Here is a 14415-nt window from a genome sequence, read left to right as displayed (position 1 = left end):
GGCTGGGGAACTAAGATCCCACAGGCTTCAGGGCACCTAAGCCCATGCGCCACAATGAAGAGCCCATGGACTGTAAGGAACACCCAGCACAGCCAGAAATAATAATAAAACAGATGGGAGCAGGTCCATTTTTGTATATCAGTTGAAGCAGCAATGGGACCCATAGGCCCACTGTTCAGCATCCACTCTTAACAAGCTTCCTAAGGCTCTTCCACCAAACCCTAAGCTTTCAAAACTATAGTTACGAAATATTTAAAAAAAAAATCCTGCTTTATGTAGAGTAGGCATGGTGATCTGTGCCCTGTAGATATTTGTAATCACTTGTGTGTATATATGTGTGTACTCATGAAGTGACCTGCTGCTGCTGCTGCTAAGTCGCTTCAGTCGTGTCTGACTCTGTGCGACCCCATAGACAGCAGCCCACCAGGCTCCTCCATCCCTGGGATTCTCCAGGCAAGAACACTGGAGTGGGTTGCCATTTCCTTCTCCAATGCATGAAAGTGAAAAGTGAAAGCGAAGTTGCTCAGTCATGTCCGACTCTTAGCGACCCCATGGACTGTAGCCTACCAGGCTCCTCTGTCCATGAGATTTTCCAGGCAAGAGTATTGGAGTGGGTTGCCATTTCCTTCTCCTGAGACAAGACAATATATTTGAGTAAAATAGCAGGCAGGATATTGCTAGTACGCCAGCCAGAACTATTTATCATATGGCTTAAATAAACTTCCTAAGACCTCACAGGCTTCATCTGTAAAATTGGTCAATAATTGTTTCAGACCAGATGTCTGTTACAGATTTCATATATATATATATATAGAGAGAGAGAGAGAGAGACACACAGAGAGTCATCTTTACCAGGTCACTAACCTTTGATTCTAGATCAAAAAGATGTTCTCCTGAAAGAAGTTTTTTGTGTGTGTGAAATAAATTACTTTCTTACTGACTTTTAACCAAAGTTATTACCAATAATAAAATTTTGATACCAAGCATAATGGAAATCTTTTTTGCTAAAATTTTCCTTGGCCCCTGATTGGTCATTAGATGTCAGATATTGTGAAAACATTTTGTGCAAGGACCTGGGACACACTGGGCCATGTCCACAGACACTCATGATCAAGGTAAGTTAGACACTCAAGATGAATTTAAGTTTAGGAATTCTACTCCTTTTGTTCTAGTTCTGATAGTGACTTATTTACACCTCCACTCCTCTGGGATTTTGTCCCATTTTTTTCTTTTGAGGTCCTATCCCATCTTTACTCATCTTGTCCTTCGGCAGGCAAAGCCATTTGAATCTTTTGTGAGGAGGAAGGCATTAGTCATGGTCTATTATTCCACATCTCAGTGAAAGACACCATACCACTCAACTGCCCAAACCCAGGAACCTAGTAATTATCTTGATGCCTTCCTCTCCCTTACCCTTAATCTAATCTTCCACCAATTTCTGACTCTTACCTCCTAAAGATTTCTTGAATTTGTTTGCTTTGTTTCCACACAGTTTAAGCATCTCTCTTGTAGCCCTGCAATAGATTCTTATCCGGTCTCACATACATTGCAGCACCTCTCCCATCTGTTCCATACTGCAGCCAGAGTAAGTGTTTAGAAAAATACATGCCTTAATATTACCTACCCAAAATCCTTTGGTGGTGTTTTAATTTGATCAAACACACACAGCTCCTAGTTCTGAAGGGGAAACTAGGAATAGTTTACATTTCCTTCTACTGGCCCTCCAGCAGAAAACTTTTACTTAACAAACGGATGAAAGCAACCTGCAGTCCCAGTGAGGAAGAAAAGCAGAGGGTCCCTAGTCCAGGGAACAGAAAGGGTTATAGCTTACAACATGGCTGACTGCAGCAGTGAGCAGAGGGGATGTGGGTGTTCTAGCAGTAAATGGAGTCCCCAGTCAAGAGTAGAGCAGCAGTTTTGTCAAGAGGTTGCATATGTGTAAACTGATGTCGGACTGTTCTTAAAGGCTTTTCACTTAGCCGTTTTCATATAGAATGCCTAGGATGACCATCTCTGCACTCAAGGGGTTTATTTAGATCAAAGGGAGATGAGTGGAGACTCCCAACGTGTATGGGAAGGGAGCAGTGAGGGAAGTGGTTCTACATATCCCAAGATATTGCTCTCCTGGGGATAACAGGCAAGACCTGTGCCATCTGTTCCTCAGGCAGGGTAGGAAACTTGCCAGCATAAAGTTTTGGAGTAAGTTTAAGCTGGAAAAGAGGGACATTTCTGTCAGTGGTAGTGGTTAATAAAAGACAGCAATGAGTGCCAGATGCTATTCAAGTAGTAAAGCAGGAAACTGCTTCAGAGACTGTTTCAAGGGCAGTATCAAGGAGATGGCTTCCGAGATAAGTCCTCGAGAATGGGTGAGAAGTGTGAAGGAAAAAAAGCTAACTCCATGTTGGATCTGTTCCTTTCATCTTTAACCTTTGTGCTCTGTTGTCTGTGCTTAGTCATGTTGACTCTGAACCTTTGTAAAGGATTGCTGCCCACAGCCTGAAATATATAGTCCATTCTCAAAAGGTTTCGCCTCCCAGGCTTGCCCTTTCAAGGTATATAGAGGTAAAAAGTTGCATAACAGAGAGTAACATTTGTCTCAAGTTGGAGGTTTACAGGAACATGATAACCTGACTGAAACAACAAAGGATTATCACATCACCCTTCAGGGTCTCTCAGGGCACCAATAATTTCACAACAACCAGCCACACCCCTCTCCTTTCAGAGTGAAATAACCTGAATTTTAATTCAGGTAAGACAGTTCTTTGGGACACTAGTCGGCCACCTTCTCGGTCTGCTGGCATTCCAAGTAAAGTCAGGACGCCTTCCCCCAACACCTCTTTTTGCCCTGTTGTGAAGGCTGTCTCACTGACGTGGCGGAGTAAGCGACGGTGGCACAAAGAAAGGTAATAATAACTTGGTTTGACAACACTGCAGTGGAACGAGAAATTGCCTACTGGACAAAAGCAGTTTTTGTTTTTCCTGCTGAATTCAAGCCCAACAGGCACCCCCTCCCTTAAAGGGGTAGGTCTCGATAACCACTTACTCTATTACAGAGTAACGACATAGCACTAGACGGGTCAGCTCGCACAGGAAACGAGAAAGTAACCCAGGGCGGACGGGGCGGAGACGTTTGCGGGAAGGCGGGACTTCCGGTGCAGCTCGGTGCCCCGCTTCGGGCGTCGTCAGGCCGCTTCCCCGGTTCTCTGGGCGCCGCTGGCAAGGACGCCGCGGAGGGGCACGGCCGTGCCGACTTCTCCGCTAGCCGGGCATTCGCCTTTGCTGAGAACGGCTCTGCGAGCCCGGTGAGGAGCCGCTCTGGGACGGGCGAGCGCCCGCCCGTCTGGAGGCTTCTTTTCTTTGTGAGGAAGCTGAGGACATAAGCGGTGGCAACTCTAGGCCGCCACCCTCCTGGCGCCCGCACCAACCCGCGCGCTTGCTGGGTGAGGCTCGCCCAGCCCTCTCGGCGGGGACGGCCTTCAGCGCGGCGCCGCGGCGAGCGGCGACTCTGGGGGGTTGGTCGTTCCTTGGAACTTGCCCCTGGACTGTGTTTCGAAGCCGGCGTCCCTTCCGGGGACGTCGGTCTGGCGTTTGCTAGGCGCTGAACCTCGCGCTGGGGAAGGGTGCGTGACCTCTCCGCCTCAGGAGAAGGAGTAGGGGATCGCGGTTGAGTTAATGCAGAAAGAGCCTTGTTCGTGAAATCGTTCCAGTTATAAGAGCTAGAAATAGGAAGATGATTCCAAGCAAAGAGGACATAAAGTTGTTGGTATAGTCTAGATGAGAGATGATGATTTCAAAAGCCAAGATAGTTTGGATAACAGTGAAAGGAAGTGAGTGGATTTAAGACTGTACAGTAGGTAGCAATGACATGATTTGGCCCTTGACTGGTTGGGAGGAAGGCTTGAGACAGTCTGGTGGTTACATCTACGTTGATGGTGCTGCCATTCACACATGAGGGCCACAGGATGAAGAGTAGTTTTTGGAGGATAACAAGGACTTGGATTGAGATGCCCCAGGGATATTCAGGGGGAGATATTCTCTGAAGTATCTTGAAGAGTTCTTAAGGGGATGAGAGAATTTTTACCTTTCTTCTTTGCATTGAATACGTACCAGTATCAATTGATTATGACTCTTCTAAAGTATGTCTCACATAACTTGTTCAAGCCATGGGAGACGGTGGGACATGGACTTCATATGAGGAAACAAGGACCATCTTTGAAGCCTTTGCAATTTTCTGGAGTGATAATAATATCTTGCAATTTATCAAGTACTAACGTAGTTCAGATTTGTCTTTTCCAATGATTCAGCTCTTTGCTTCAGGTGGCCAAAGTATTGGAGCTTCAGCAGTAGTCCTTCCAATAAATATTCAAGGTTGATTTACCATAGCCTTACCTTTAGTGATGCAGTGTATTTTAAAGAATCCTTTAACTGTCACAAGTCTAAATAGTCACTTGGAATAATCTAGTCTTTTGCCTGACAAGCTGCTTCCCCTCTCAGGCAGGTTTATAGTTGGTGCAATTGTTGATGTAATGCTCTGCTTCAGGGTCGCAATAAAGATCAGAAATAGAATAACAAAGGAGTTGGACATGACTGAGCGACTGAACTGAACTGAACTGATGAGGACTGCTATAAAAGAAAGGATTTTGCAGTAGAATGTTGATTAACCAGAGCCCATAATATCTTTTATTGCCTCTGCACTCTCCCCCTTAACCACCCCTCCCTGTGCAGATTCATTATAAAAGACAGATAGAGCCAGAGGTTTATTTTAAAATCAAAATACTTAATGAGGGCTGTTATACTGATACATATTAATTGGAAAAACTTAGATTTTTATGCCTATTAAATATATGAGAAATGACTAAAACATAGCAAGACTAGTTTTTATTGTGAAATATGTCATCTACACAAGAGTACGCAAAACACGTCCGTTTTAAATAATTAAAAAACAGTACTCACTGTCTAGGTCAAGAAGACCTTAGAGGCACCCTTGTGCTCCTCCTGGGTTGCATCTCCTGCCCAGCCCTGGCAGGAATCACTGTTAGTCACTCTTGCCTTAATCACTCCCTCCTCTTTGTAGTTTTATCACCTATGTATACTATAATATGGCATGTATTCTTTTGTGACTTGCTCCTTTCACTCTATGGAAGATTTTGGAGAGTATGATGTGATTGTAGTTCATTCCTTTCCACCTCCTTTTGCATTCTGTGTATGAATACACCACAATTTATTTGTCCATTCTGCTGTTGAAAGACATTTGTATTATATCCAGTACCTGGTTATTACAGACAGTGCTGCTTTGGACAGTTTTGTTTGTATCTAAAGGTAGAGTATGAAAAATCTGTCTAGGATTTAATACCTGGGAGTGGAATATAGAGTATGGTGATGTCAGATTGGTTCCTAAATGAGTGTTCTGGTTTATTCTCTCACTAGCAGTATAAGACAGTTGCTTTTGAAAACCTTTGATGTTTTCTGACTTAGATTTTGCCAATCTTTTTGTTGTTGCAGTGATCTCATTCTGCTTTAAATTTGTATATCCTTGATTACCAATGAGTTTTTTGAAAATCTTCATTTGTTTCTGTGCTTTTTTGTAAAGGATATATTGATGATTATTCGTTTCAGTTCAGTTCAGTTCAGTCACTCAGTCTCGTCCCACTCTTTGCAACCCCATTGACTGCAGCACGCCAGGCCTCCCTGTCCATCACCAACTCCGAGTTTACTCACATTCATGTCCATTGAGTGATGCCATCCAATCATCTCATCCTCTGTCATCCCCTTCTCCTCCTGCCCTCAATCTTTCCCAGCATCAGGGTCTTTTCAAATGAATCAGTTCTTTGCATCAGGTGGCCAAAGGATTGAAATTTCAGCTTCAGCATCAGTCCTTCCAATGAATATTCAGGACTGATTTCCTTTAGGATGGACTGGTTGGATCTCTTTGCAGTTTAAGGGACTCTCAAGAGCCTTCTCCAACAATACAGTTCAAAAGCATCAATTCTTCAGCGCTCAGCTTTCTTTATAGTCCCAACTCTCACATCCACACATGACTACTGGAAAAACCATAGCCTTGACTAGATGGACCTTTGTTGGTAAATTAATGTCTCTGCTTTATAATATGCTGTCTAGGTTTGTCATAACTTTGCTTCCAAGGAGCATGCGTTTTTTTAATTTTATGGCTGCAGTCACCATCTGCAGTAATTTTGGAGCCCAAGAAAATAAAGTCTGTCACTGTTTCCCCATCTATTTGCTGTGAAGTGATTGGACTGGATGCCATGATCTTAGTTTTCTGAATGTTGAGTTTTAAGCCAACTTTTTCACTCTCCTCTTTCACTTTCAACAAGAGGCTCTTTAGTTCTTCGCTTTCTGCCATGAGGGTGGTGTCAGGTGCATATCTGAAGTTATTGATATTTCTCCCGGCAATCTTGATTCCAGCTTGTGCTCCCTCCGGCCCAGCGTTTCTCATGATGTACTCTGCATATAAGTTAAATAAGCAGGGTGACAGTATACAGCTTTGACGTACTCCTTTCCCTATTTGGAACCAGTCAGTTGTTCCATGTCCAGTTCTAACTGTTGCTTCCTGACCTGCATACAGATTTCTCAAGAGGCAGGTCAGGTAGTCTGGTATCATCTCTTTAATAAGAGTTTTCCACAGTTTGTTGTGGTCCACACAGTCGAAGGCTTTGGCGTAGTCAACAAAGCAGAAGTAGATGTTTTTCTGGAACTCTCTTTCTTTTTCAATGATCCAACAGATGTTGGCAATTTGATTTCTGGTTTCTCTGCCTTTTCTAAGTCCAGCTTGAACATCTGAAAGTTCATGGTTCACGTACTGTTGAAGCCTGGCTTGGAGAATTTTGAGCATTACTTTAGTAGTGTGTGAGATGAGTGCAATTGTGTGGTAGTTTGAGCATTCTTTGGCATTGCCTTTTTTTGGGATTGGAATGAACACTGACCTTTTCCAGTCCTGTGGCCACTGCTGAGTTTTCCAAATTTGCTGGCATATCGAGTGCAGCACTTTCACAGCATCATCTTTTAGGATTTGAACTAGCTCAACTGGAATTCCATCACCTCCACTAGCTTTGTTCGTAGTGATGCTTCCTAAGGCCCACTTGACTTCACATTCCAGGATGTCTGGCTCTAGGTTGGTGATCACACAATCGTGATTATCTGGGTTGTGAAGATCTTTTTTGTACAGTTCTTCTGTGTATTCTTGCCACCTCTTAATATCTTCTGCTTCTGTTAGGTCCATACCATTTCTGTCCTTTATTGTGCCCATCTTTGCATGACATGTTCTCTTGGTATCTCTAATTTTCTTGAGGAGATCTCTAGACTTTCCTATTCTATTGATTTTCTCTATTTCTTTGCTGAGGAAGGCTTTCTTATCTCTCCTTGCTATTCTTTGGACTCCTCATTCAAATGGGTATATCTTTCCTTTTCTCCTGTGTCTTTCACTTCTCTTCTATTCACAGCTATTTGTAAGACCTCCTCAGACAACCATTTTGCCTTATTGCATTTCTTTTCCTTGAGGATGGTCTTGATCCCTGCCTCCTGTACAATGTCACAAACCTCCATCCATAGTTCTTCAAGCACTCTGTCAGATCTAATCCCTTGAATCTATTTGTCACTTCCACTGTATAATTTGTTTCTGATTTGCTGTTTTGTAAAGGGTATATTGAGATCTTATGCCATTTTTCTATTAAGTTGTTTATCTTTTTCTTAATATTTATAGTTTATATTTCCTGGATTCTAATCCTTTCTCACATGTGTTGCGAATCTATTTTTCACTCTGTATATTTCTATTCTCTTTCTCTTTTCACAGTACTGTTGAAATATCTGTCTTTTCTTTTATTCCTTTATGCTTTTTATATCTTAAGAAAGCCATTCTTACCCTGAGATCATGAAGATACTCTCCTATCTAAAAAGTTTTACGGTTTTCCCTTAAACATGTGGTTGTTTAATCTTGGGGGAAAAATGTGTCTGTGCAATGATGCATGCATTCTCAGTTGCTAAGTTGTGTCCTACTCTTGGTGATCCCATGGGCCCTTCAGTCTTCTCTGTCCATGGGATTTTCCAGGCAAGAATACTGAATTGGGTTGTCATTTCCTTCTTCAGGGGATCTTCCCAGCCCAGGGCTCAAACCCGAGTCTCTAGCAGCCTCTCCTGCATTGGCAGGCGTATTCTTTACTACTGAGCCACTTGGAAGGCACATGTAGTATGATATGGGAGTCTAATTTCATTTTTTTTCTCCTATAGATAGTCATTTTTCTTTCTTCACTGATCTGAAACACTATCTCTGTCATATATCAAGCTTCCACACTGGTTGGGGTTAGGACCCAAAAAGGGTCATTTTTGGGGTTCTCTGTTCTGTTCGATTGATCAGTTTGTCTCTTCATGTGCTAATAGCACAACATCTTAACTAGTTACAAGACCTGGTTAATTGTCTGGATATTAGGTAAAGCAAGGCTCCCATTTTCTTTCTCTTCAATCTTGGCTATTTGCACTGGTGTGTGTTTTAGAATCAGCTTATGAAGTTCCACAAAACCTTTTTTGGGATTTTGATTGGAATTGCTTTAAATCTCCTGGTCATTAAAAAGGAAAACTTACATAATATTGGGTCCTTTAAAAGATCTGTCTATATATTTAAGTCTTCTTTGTGTCTTTCATTGAGGTTTTATAATTTTGCCATGGAAGTGACTTTTGTTAGACTTTCTGGTAACTGTATTTTCTGATTCTACTCTAAGTGATACCTTTTTTTAAATTAGTTTTCTAATTGTGACATAGTGATTTTCCAATATTAATTGCTATACTTTTTTATTTTGTTTTAGACTCCTGAATTTTTGTATGTACAATCAAATCATCATGAATAATGTTAGTTTTGTTTCTTCTTTCCAATCCTTATACCTTTCTCTTGTACTGCATTAGCAGAGGTATCATTTGCAATGTTCAATAGAAGTGGTGGAAGTAACATCCTTGTGTCTTTCCCTGTCTCATTGTTTTTAGTTTATTACTGATACATGATATCATAGTACAAAGTATAAGTTATATACTTATAAATATAAGTATATTACTGATAAGTCTAATGTTGGCTATGCTTTTGTAGATACTCTTTTATCATCTTAAAGAAGCTCCATGGCTCAATATAGGAAGGATCTCAGTTCTCTCAACACTGCTCTATAGATCCAGTGCAGTTCTAGTCAGAATCCCAATGGAGAGATTTGGTGTTTTGTTTTGATGGAAAATGACAGGCATCAACATGGATCAATTTCAGAAATACAAAGTTGAGCAAAGTGTGAAAGCTGCAAAATTATGATCTCATTTTTATAGAGTTAAAGGACATTAATTTAAAGCTGTGTGACAAGTAAAAATATTAAGAAAAGCAAGAAAATGATTATCACAAAATTCATTATGTTAATTGCTTCTGGGAGGTAGGAAGGGAATGTAACTAAAGGGGCTCATATAGGAGACTCGGCAGTATTAGCAATGTTCTAATCTTAAACTAGGGGCTGGCTAAATATACAAGTTTCATTTTTATATTATGATTATTATTAGATATGAAAACATCTTTCTTGTGCCTTCAGCCCGTTTTTAAAAGAGATCTTTTTAAAATTTGTTTTCCTTCAAAAGTTGAAAATTTGTAAAAAAATAGCGCAATGAAAGCCATATACCTTTCACCACAATTTACTAATTATTAATATTTTGCTCTATTTGTTTTATGTCTCTCTCATGCATTGCACTTATCTGTCATGTCTCTCCACATATCTTTAATTTGAAACAGTTCCCCACCCTCTTTGTCTTTTATGATACTTTTTTTTTTTTTGAAAAGTTCAAGCCAGTTTTATAGAATTTAGAATTGCCATGATTGATTTGTGTTAAACATTTTTGGCAGAAATTCTGCAAAGGCAGGACTACTACAAAAGTCTTCCCAGGAAGCATGTAATGTCAGTTTCTCCCATTATTAAGGATGTTAATTTAATCATTTGGTTAAGGGATTATTTGGCCATTTTCTCCACTGTAAAAGTATCTGGAAAGTATCTCGTTTGTAGTTAATGGAGAACCTTAATTTGGGGTGATTATTTGAGCCTGAGTGATTAAACAGTTGATCCTTGAACAGTGTGGGTTTGAACTGCGTGGATCCATATAATTAGATATTTTTCCATAGTGGATATTACAGTGCTAGACAGTCGGTGGTTGATTGAATCCAAGGATGTGGAGGAACCCTGGATGTGGAGGGTGAACTGTAAGTTATGCATAAATTAACCCCTACATTGTTCAACGGTTAACTGCTATTCCTTAACAACTTTTCACCCAGTGGCTCTATTATGTGTTACTGAGTTCTGTTATTTTTTTCTTTTTGGTGCTCAAATTGCCCCAGGTTTGGTCAGTTGGATCCCCTGGTTCCCTTGTCCTTTTGTCCACCTGTATTCTGGTAAAACAATATGTTCCAGACTTAGCTTGTATTTTGGCTGCCCCAACCCTGGTTTGTTCAGTACACATTAGCTGTGGTCATAACTATTGGAGTCTTGTTGCTTCTTATTCCTTTTAGTGGAGAGTGCTAAGAAATACATAAATATTTTTAAATCACGAATCCATAATGACACCTCTAATTCTAAACCACACAACAGGGTTCTTCCTGTCCTCCCATTCCATGTTTATAGCTCTTTTCTTCCATTTGAGAACCCTGATTTTTTTCTAAACATCAACAATATGAACTGATTTACTCAGTCGTACAACACACACGGAATTATTTTGGAACTCATACCACTACCGTTACCAACAACAAGCCTGATAAATTAAGTGCAAGATTTTCTTGCAGTTCTTTTGTCCTTTGAGTATATTCTATGGCAGGGCTAGAGTCAGCACTCTACAGAAGTTGTCTATAGTTTGTTTGTATTCCATTTTAGAGCCAGCTTAAATTAAATTTGAATACATAAGCCGTTATCGTGATTCAGAGTCAAAACTAAGCTTGAGCAAGTTAGTAACTTCTCAGTGTCTCAATTTCTTCCTCTAGGATCACTGAGAACTTTCAATGATGTAGTAAAGACTACAGAGCGTTTAGCAGACTGCAGATCGCCTATGGCATCTGGTAAATGGGAGCTATTCTTTTTTTCTTTCTCTATGAACTCCTCCCAGTCTATGAACTTGTCTTGCTTCTTACTTTCCTGGTCCATGACCCCAGGCCATGCATGGGGTGGGGTGGGCGGGCAGGTGGAGGGAGGTGGTACCTGCTGGATGGCGATGAGTGGGAAGAACAGGACACATGGATTGTGTTCCTGCTGTGCTCATCACTGCCAGGCATTCTCCTTAACTCACTGAACCCTCACAGTGCCGCAGGGTCTTCACAAGTGTGTTTCCCCTTACATAGGTGAGGAAATGCAGACTTGGGATGATGAATGCTTTTGCCCAAGGGTAGGCAGCTACTCCCGAATCCTGGACCTACCTCACCGTTACCTCTGGCTCTGCTTTCCCTGCCTTCTGCATCTCCCTCACTTGGGACCCAGGTTCCAGCTCGCTGAGGGAAGCCCTGCATGTTTGGGAAGGAACAGGGCAGGCCTGGAGCCGTCCTGGCTAATGGGTGCCTGGATCCAGCCTGCACACCGTCTCGGTGCCTTCCTCCCTCTGCGTCCGGGTCCAGACATGCTGACAGCTGACCACGTGGGAAATGCAGCTTTCTCCAGTTTGCCCAGTGGCAGTCCTCAGTGCTCCCTGATAAGCAGCTAGCACTTGCCAGCAATTGACTGCAGTTCTGGGCTCACTCGGGGTTTATTTTTTATATTTATTCCTTGTGTGCAGAGATGGCTGACATGGAGTAGGAGGGGTCTGGGAAATAAGAGGAGCAAAGGAGTGAATATCTAGAAGCTGGAGGGAATTCAGGGGTCGTCTTTGCTATCCCTCTGCCTGCTGACAGCACTACACCTAAGGGGGAGCAACATTTAAAAGGGTAACGCTGGACAGTCTGGCATACGCCTGGCAGCTTTGGGAGACGGACCCAGCAGGGATTAGCAGGCTGGTGTTAAAGAAGAGGAAATCGGGGTAGAGGGTTGTATACGTGATACATTGATACCTGTATCCCACATTGCCCAGCTGTAGGCAGTAAAGATTGAGGCTTCCTCTTGCCTCCCTGCCCCACATATTGAGGAGAAATTCAGGACCAGAAAAGGCACGTGGCTGAGGTCACACAATTTGAGGAAGACCCAGGACCAACACCCAGGCCTGGTGACCCAAGCTCTCACAGTGCACCTCGGAGGGAGCTAGCCAGGAGAGAGAGGTCTGCCCCCATCCACCCTGTGTCCCAGGGATGCAATCAACCCCCTGAGAGCTCTTCCTTGGCTACTTGTATCGTCCCCGGGTTCTTTCCCTCTTTCCCATCTGCTTCTCACTGTAAAGAAGATGGCTCTTCCAGCTCTGCTATCACTTCAGGGCCTGACACAGTAAGTGTTCAGTACACTTTTGCCGTTTGAAGACATAAGGAATGGGGCAGCTTGGCAACATCCTGTGAGGGTGAAATGAGCACACACCCTCAGACCCAGCAAGACCTCAGAAATGTTCACAGACGTGGCCACCAGGAGACATGCGCAGGGATGTTCACAGAGGCACCCTTCACTACAGTAAGACGTGCAGAGCCGCCTCAGCCTTCATGGTCAGGAGAAGAGAAAGATAAGTTGTGTTTTCACACAATAGAATAATACCATACAGCAGTGAAAATGACCTATATCTACGTGTGTTAACATGGCTACATCTCACAAACAATGTGGAATGGTAAAGCAAGTCATGACGTGTACATAGAAGAACAGTAATACTAAGCTGCCAGCACTTCAGAATCAGGAAAGTAGTAACCTTGGGGCGGGGAGGAAGTGGAATCAGATCAGAGAGGGTACACAGAGGGCTCCAGCTCCCATCAATGATGTTCTGTTTCTGAAGTTGAATGATGGATAAAAGGAATTGTATTATTCTTGATACCTTTTGTATGTCTGAAATATTTTATTATAAAAACAAAAAAATGGAAAAAAATTTGTTTAAAAAACTAAAAATGCAGGCAGTCCTATCCTTTTGTCTTTAGCTTCCATACAATTCCTACCACTCCCTTGTTATCTTTAAACCATTATCTTTAAGCTTAAACTTTGTATTCCCATTATCTTTATACTCCACTGTCTGTATGATATAATTCATAATAAACATACTTTAAAGGATATATATGCAAAATGAAAATTGGACATTATAGCGTAAGGAAAATATTTCCTGACTAAAATTACTGTATAACTTGAAATATCTTCCTCACTGATCTACAAATACTAGTAGCTCTTTGGCCATATATGCCACTTCAGGATATAACAGTGAAGATTGGCGATTAGAACATTTTCATGGTACATAACCAGAGCGGAAAAAGATGCTGCCAGTGATTTAGAGCTTCCTTCCATCCACCCATTCTTCAGAGTTCATTTTCTCACACAGAAAAACAGATGAATGAATTGCTCCATGAAGAATTATTTCAAGAAATCTGAAGTAAATGTAACCCCTCTTTTAACATTTCCCTTAAGACTTAAAAAAAGAAAAACTTTTTTATGGGTGAAATTTGGATTTTTGATTTTTAAAAATTTCTTTCTACAAGAGAAGTAGCTTAACATTAAGCAGTATCTTTCTATATACGAGTGATATTTTGAAGTCTTACCAGGTTTTAATTGTCCATTGTTTCCTAAACTGTATTTTTAATTTCATTTGCTCTCTCCTAGGGAATGAAGGATGGCAGCGCGCCGTGCATTAAAAGCTGTTTTGGTCGATCTCAGTGGCACACTTCACATTGAAGATGCAGCTGTGCCAGGCGCACAGGAAGCTCTTAAAAGGCAAGCTATCCTCCACGTTCAGCTGACAAATATGTTTGTAAGTGCCGTTTTACCAAGGCAGATCATTAGCTGAATGGATGGCCTTAAGGTGGCATTTCCCTGATTTTCTGCAGATACAGGAACTGCCTTGGGCTTAGCTGGAAAATGTATGCATTGTTATGTCTTCCAAACATTGTTCTCTAAGCCTGTTGTTAGGTTCGGACTTTTGGTTTGTCTTTTCTCTCTTTATGTGTCTTTTTTCAGTAATGCAAATTTGGGAATGAAAGCTCGAGATTGGAAAATGTGGAATAAGTAGCACTGGAAAAATCGCAGATGAGTCCTGGAATCACAAAATGAAACACACACATACACAAAGACATGGTTCTGCCCACTCCTCCTTCAGCTAAGATCTAGCACTGAGTGTGCAGCTGCTCAAATAAAATTTAATTAAGGGACTTGAAATTTTAGAATTATCTCTGTTAACTAAATTTAATGCTTTTGAAGGTTAAAGATTGTCTTATATTTCTGATACATCGCTTACCAAAAGTCTATAGATACAAAATACATATTACAAAAAGCTTGTTAAAGTGAACTGAATGTGAATATTTGT

The 14415-nt window shown here is 41.5% G+C and overlaps 2 protein-coding genes across 19 annotated transcripts in view; one reads left to right on the top strand and one right to left on the bottom strand.

Moving 5' to 3' along the window:
* Nucleotides 1–2324: 2324 nt before the first annotated feature.
* Nucleotides 2325–14415, top strand: part of HDHD2 (haloacid dehalogenase like hydrolase domain containing 2) — a 44714-nt gene continuing 32623 nt past the window's right edge. For 3 of the 18 annotated variants that reach the window (XR_014075134.1, XR_014075136.1, XM_081563452.1), the window contains exons 1-2: nt 3165–3302; nt 13716–13826. Coding sequence is in view for 10 of the 18 variants with exons in the window: in XM_081563452.1 (XP_081419578.1) it covers nt 13726–13826 (101 nt within the window). In the remaining 8 variants the exon portion in view is untranslated. Of the gene's footprint in view, nt 2904–2930; nt 3022–3164; nt 3621–10996; nt 11072–11350; nt 13864–14415 lie in introns of those variants that run through there. The other 15 variants (XR_014075138.1, XM_081563462.1, XM_081563457.1 and 12 more) reach the window with 14 other exon arrangements.
* LOC145534262 (uncharacterized) lies at nt 2717–11624 on the bottom strand. The gene is made up of 3 exons (XM_081561582.1): nt 11476–11624; nt 3044–3716; nt 2717–2950 (listed from the first exon to the last, which is right to left on the bottom strand). The coding sequence occupies exons 1-3, from the start codon at nt 11622–11624 to the stop codon at nt 2813–2815; spliced, it is 960 nt and encodes a 319-aa protein (XP_081417708.1). The 3' UTR covers nt 2717–2812.

Source organism: Giraffa tippelskirchi, chromosome 14, assembly GCF_054371585.1.
Source record: "Giraffa tippelskirchi isolate mGirTip1 chromosome 14, T2T-mGirTip1v1.2.pri, whole genome shotgun sequence".
NCBI lineage: Eukaryota > Metazoa > Chordata > Mammalia > Artiodactyla > Giraffidae > Giraffa > Giraffa tippelskirchi.
Note: the sequence above shows the minus strand (reverse complement) of the source record. Positions and strands in the feature narration are given on the sequence as shown.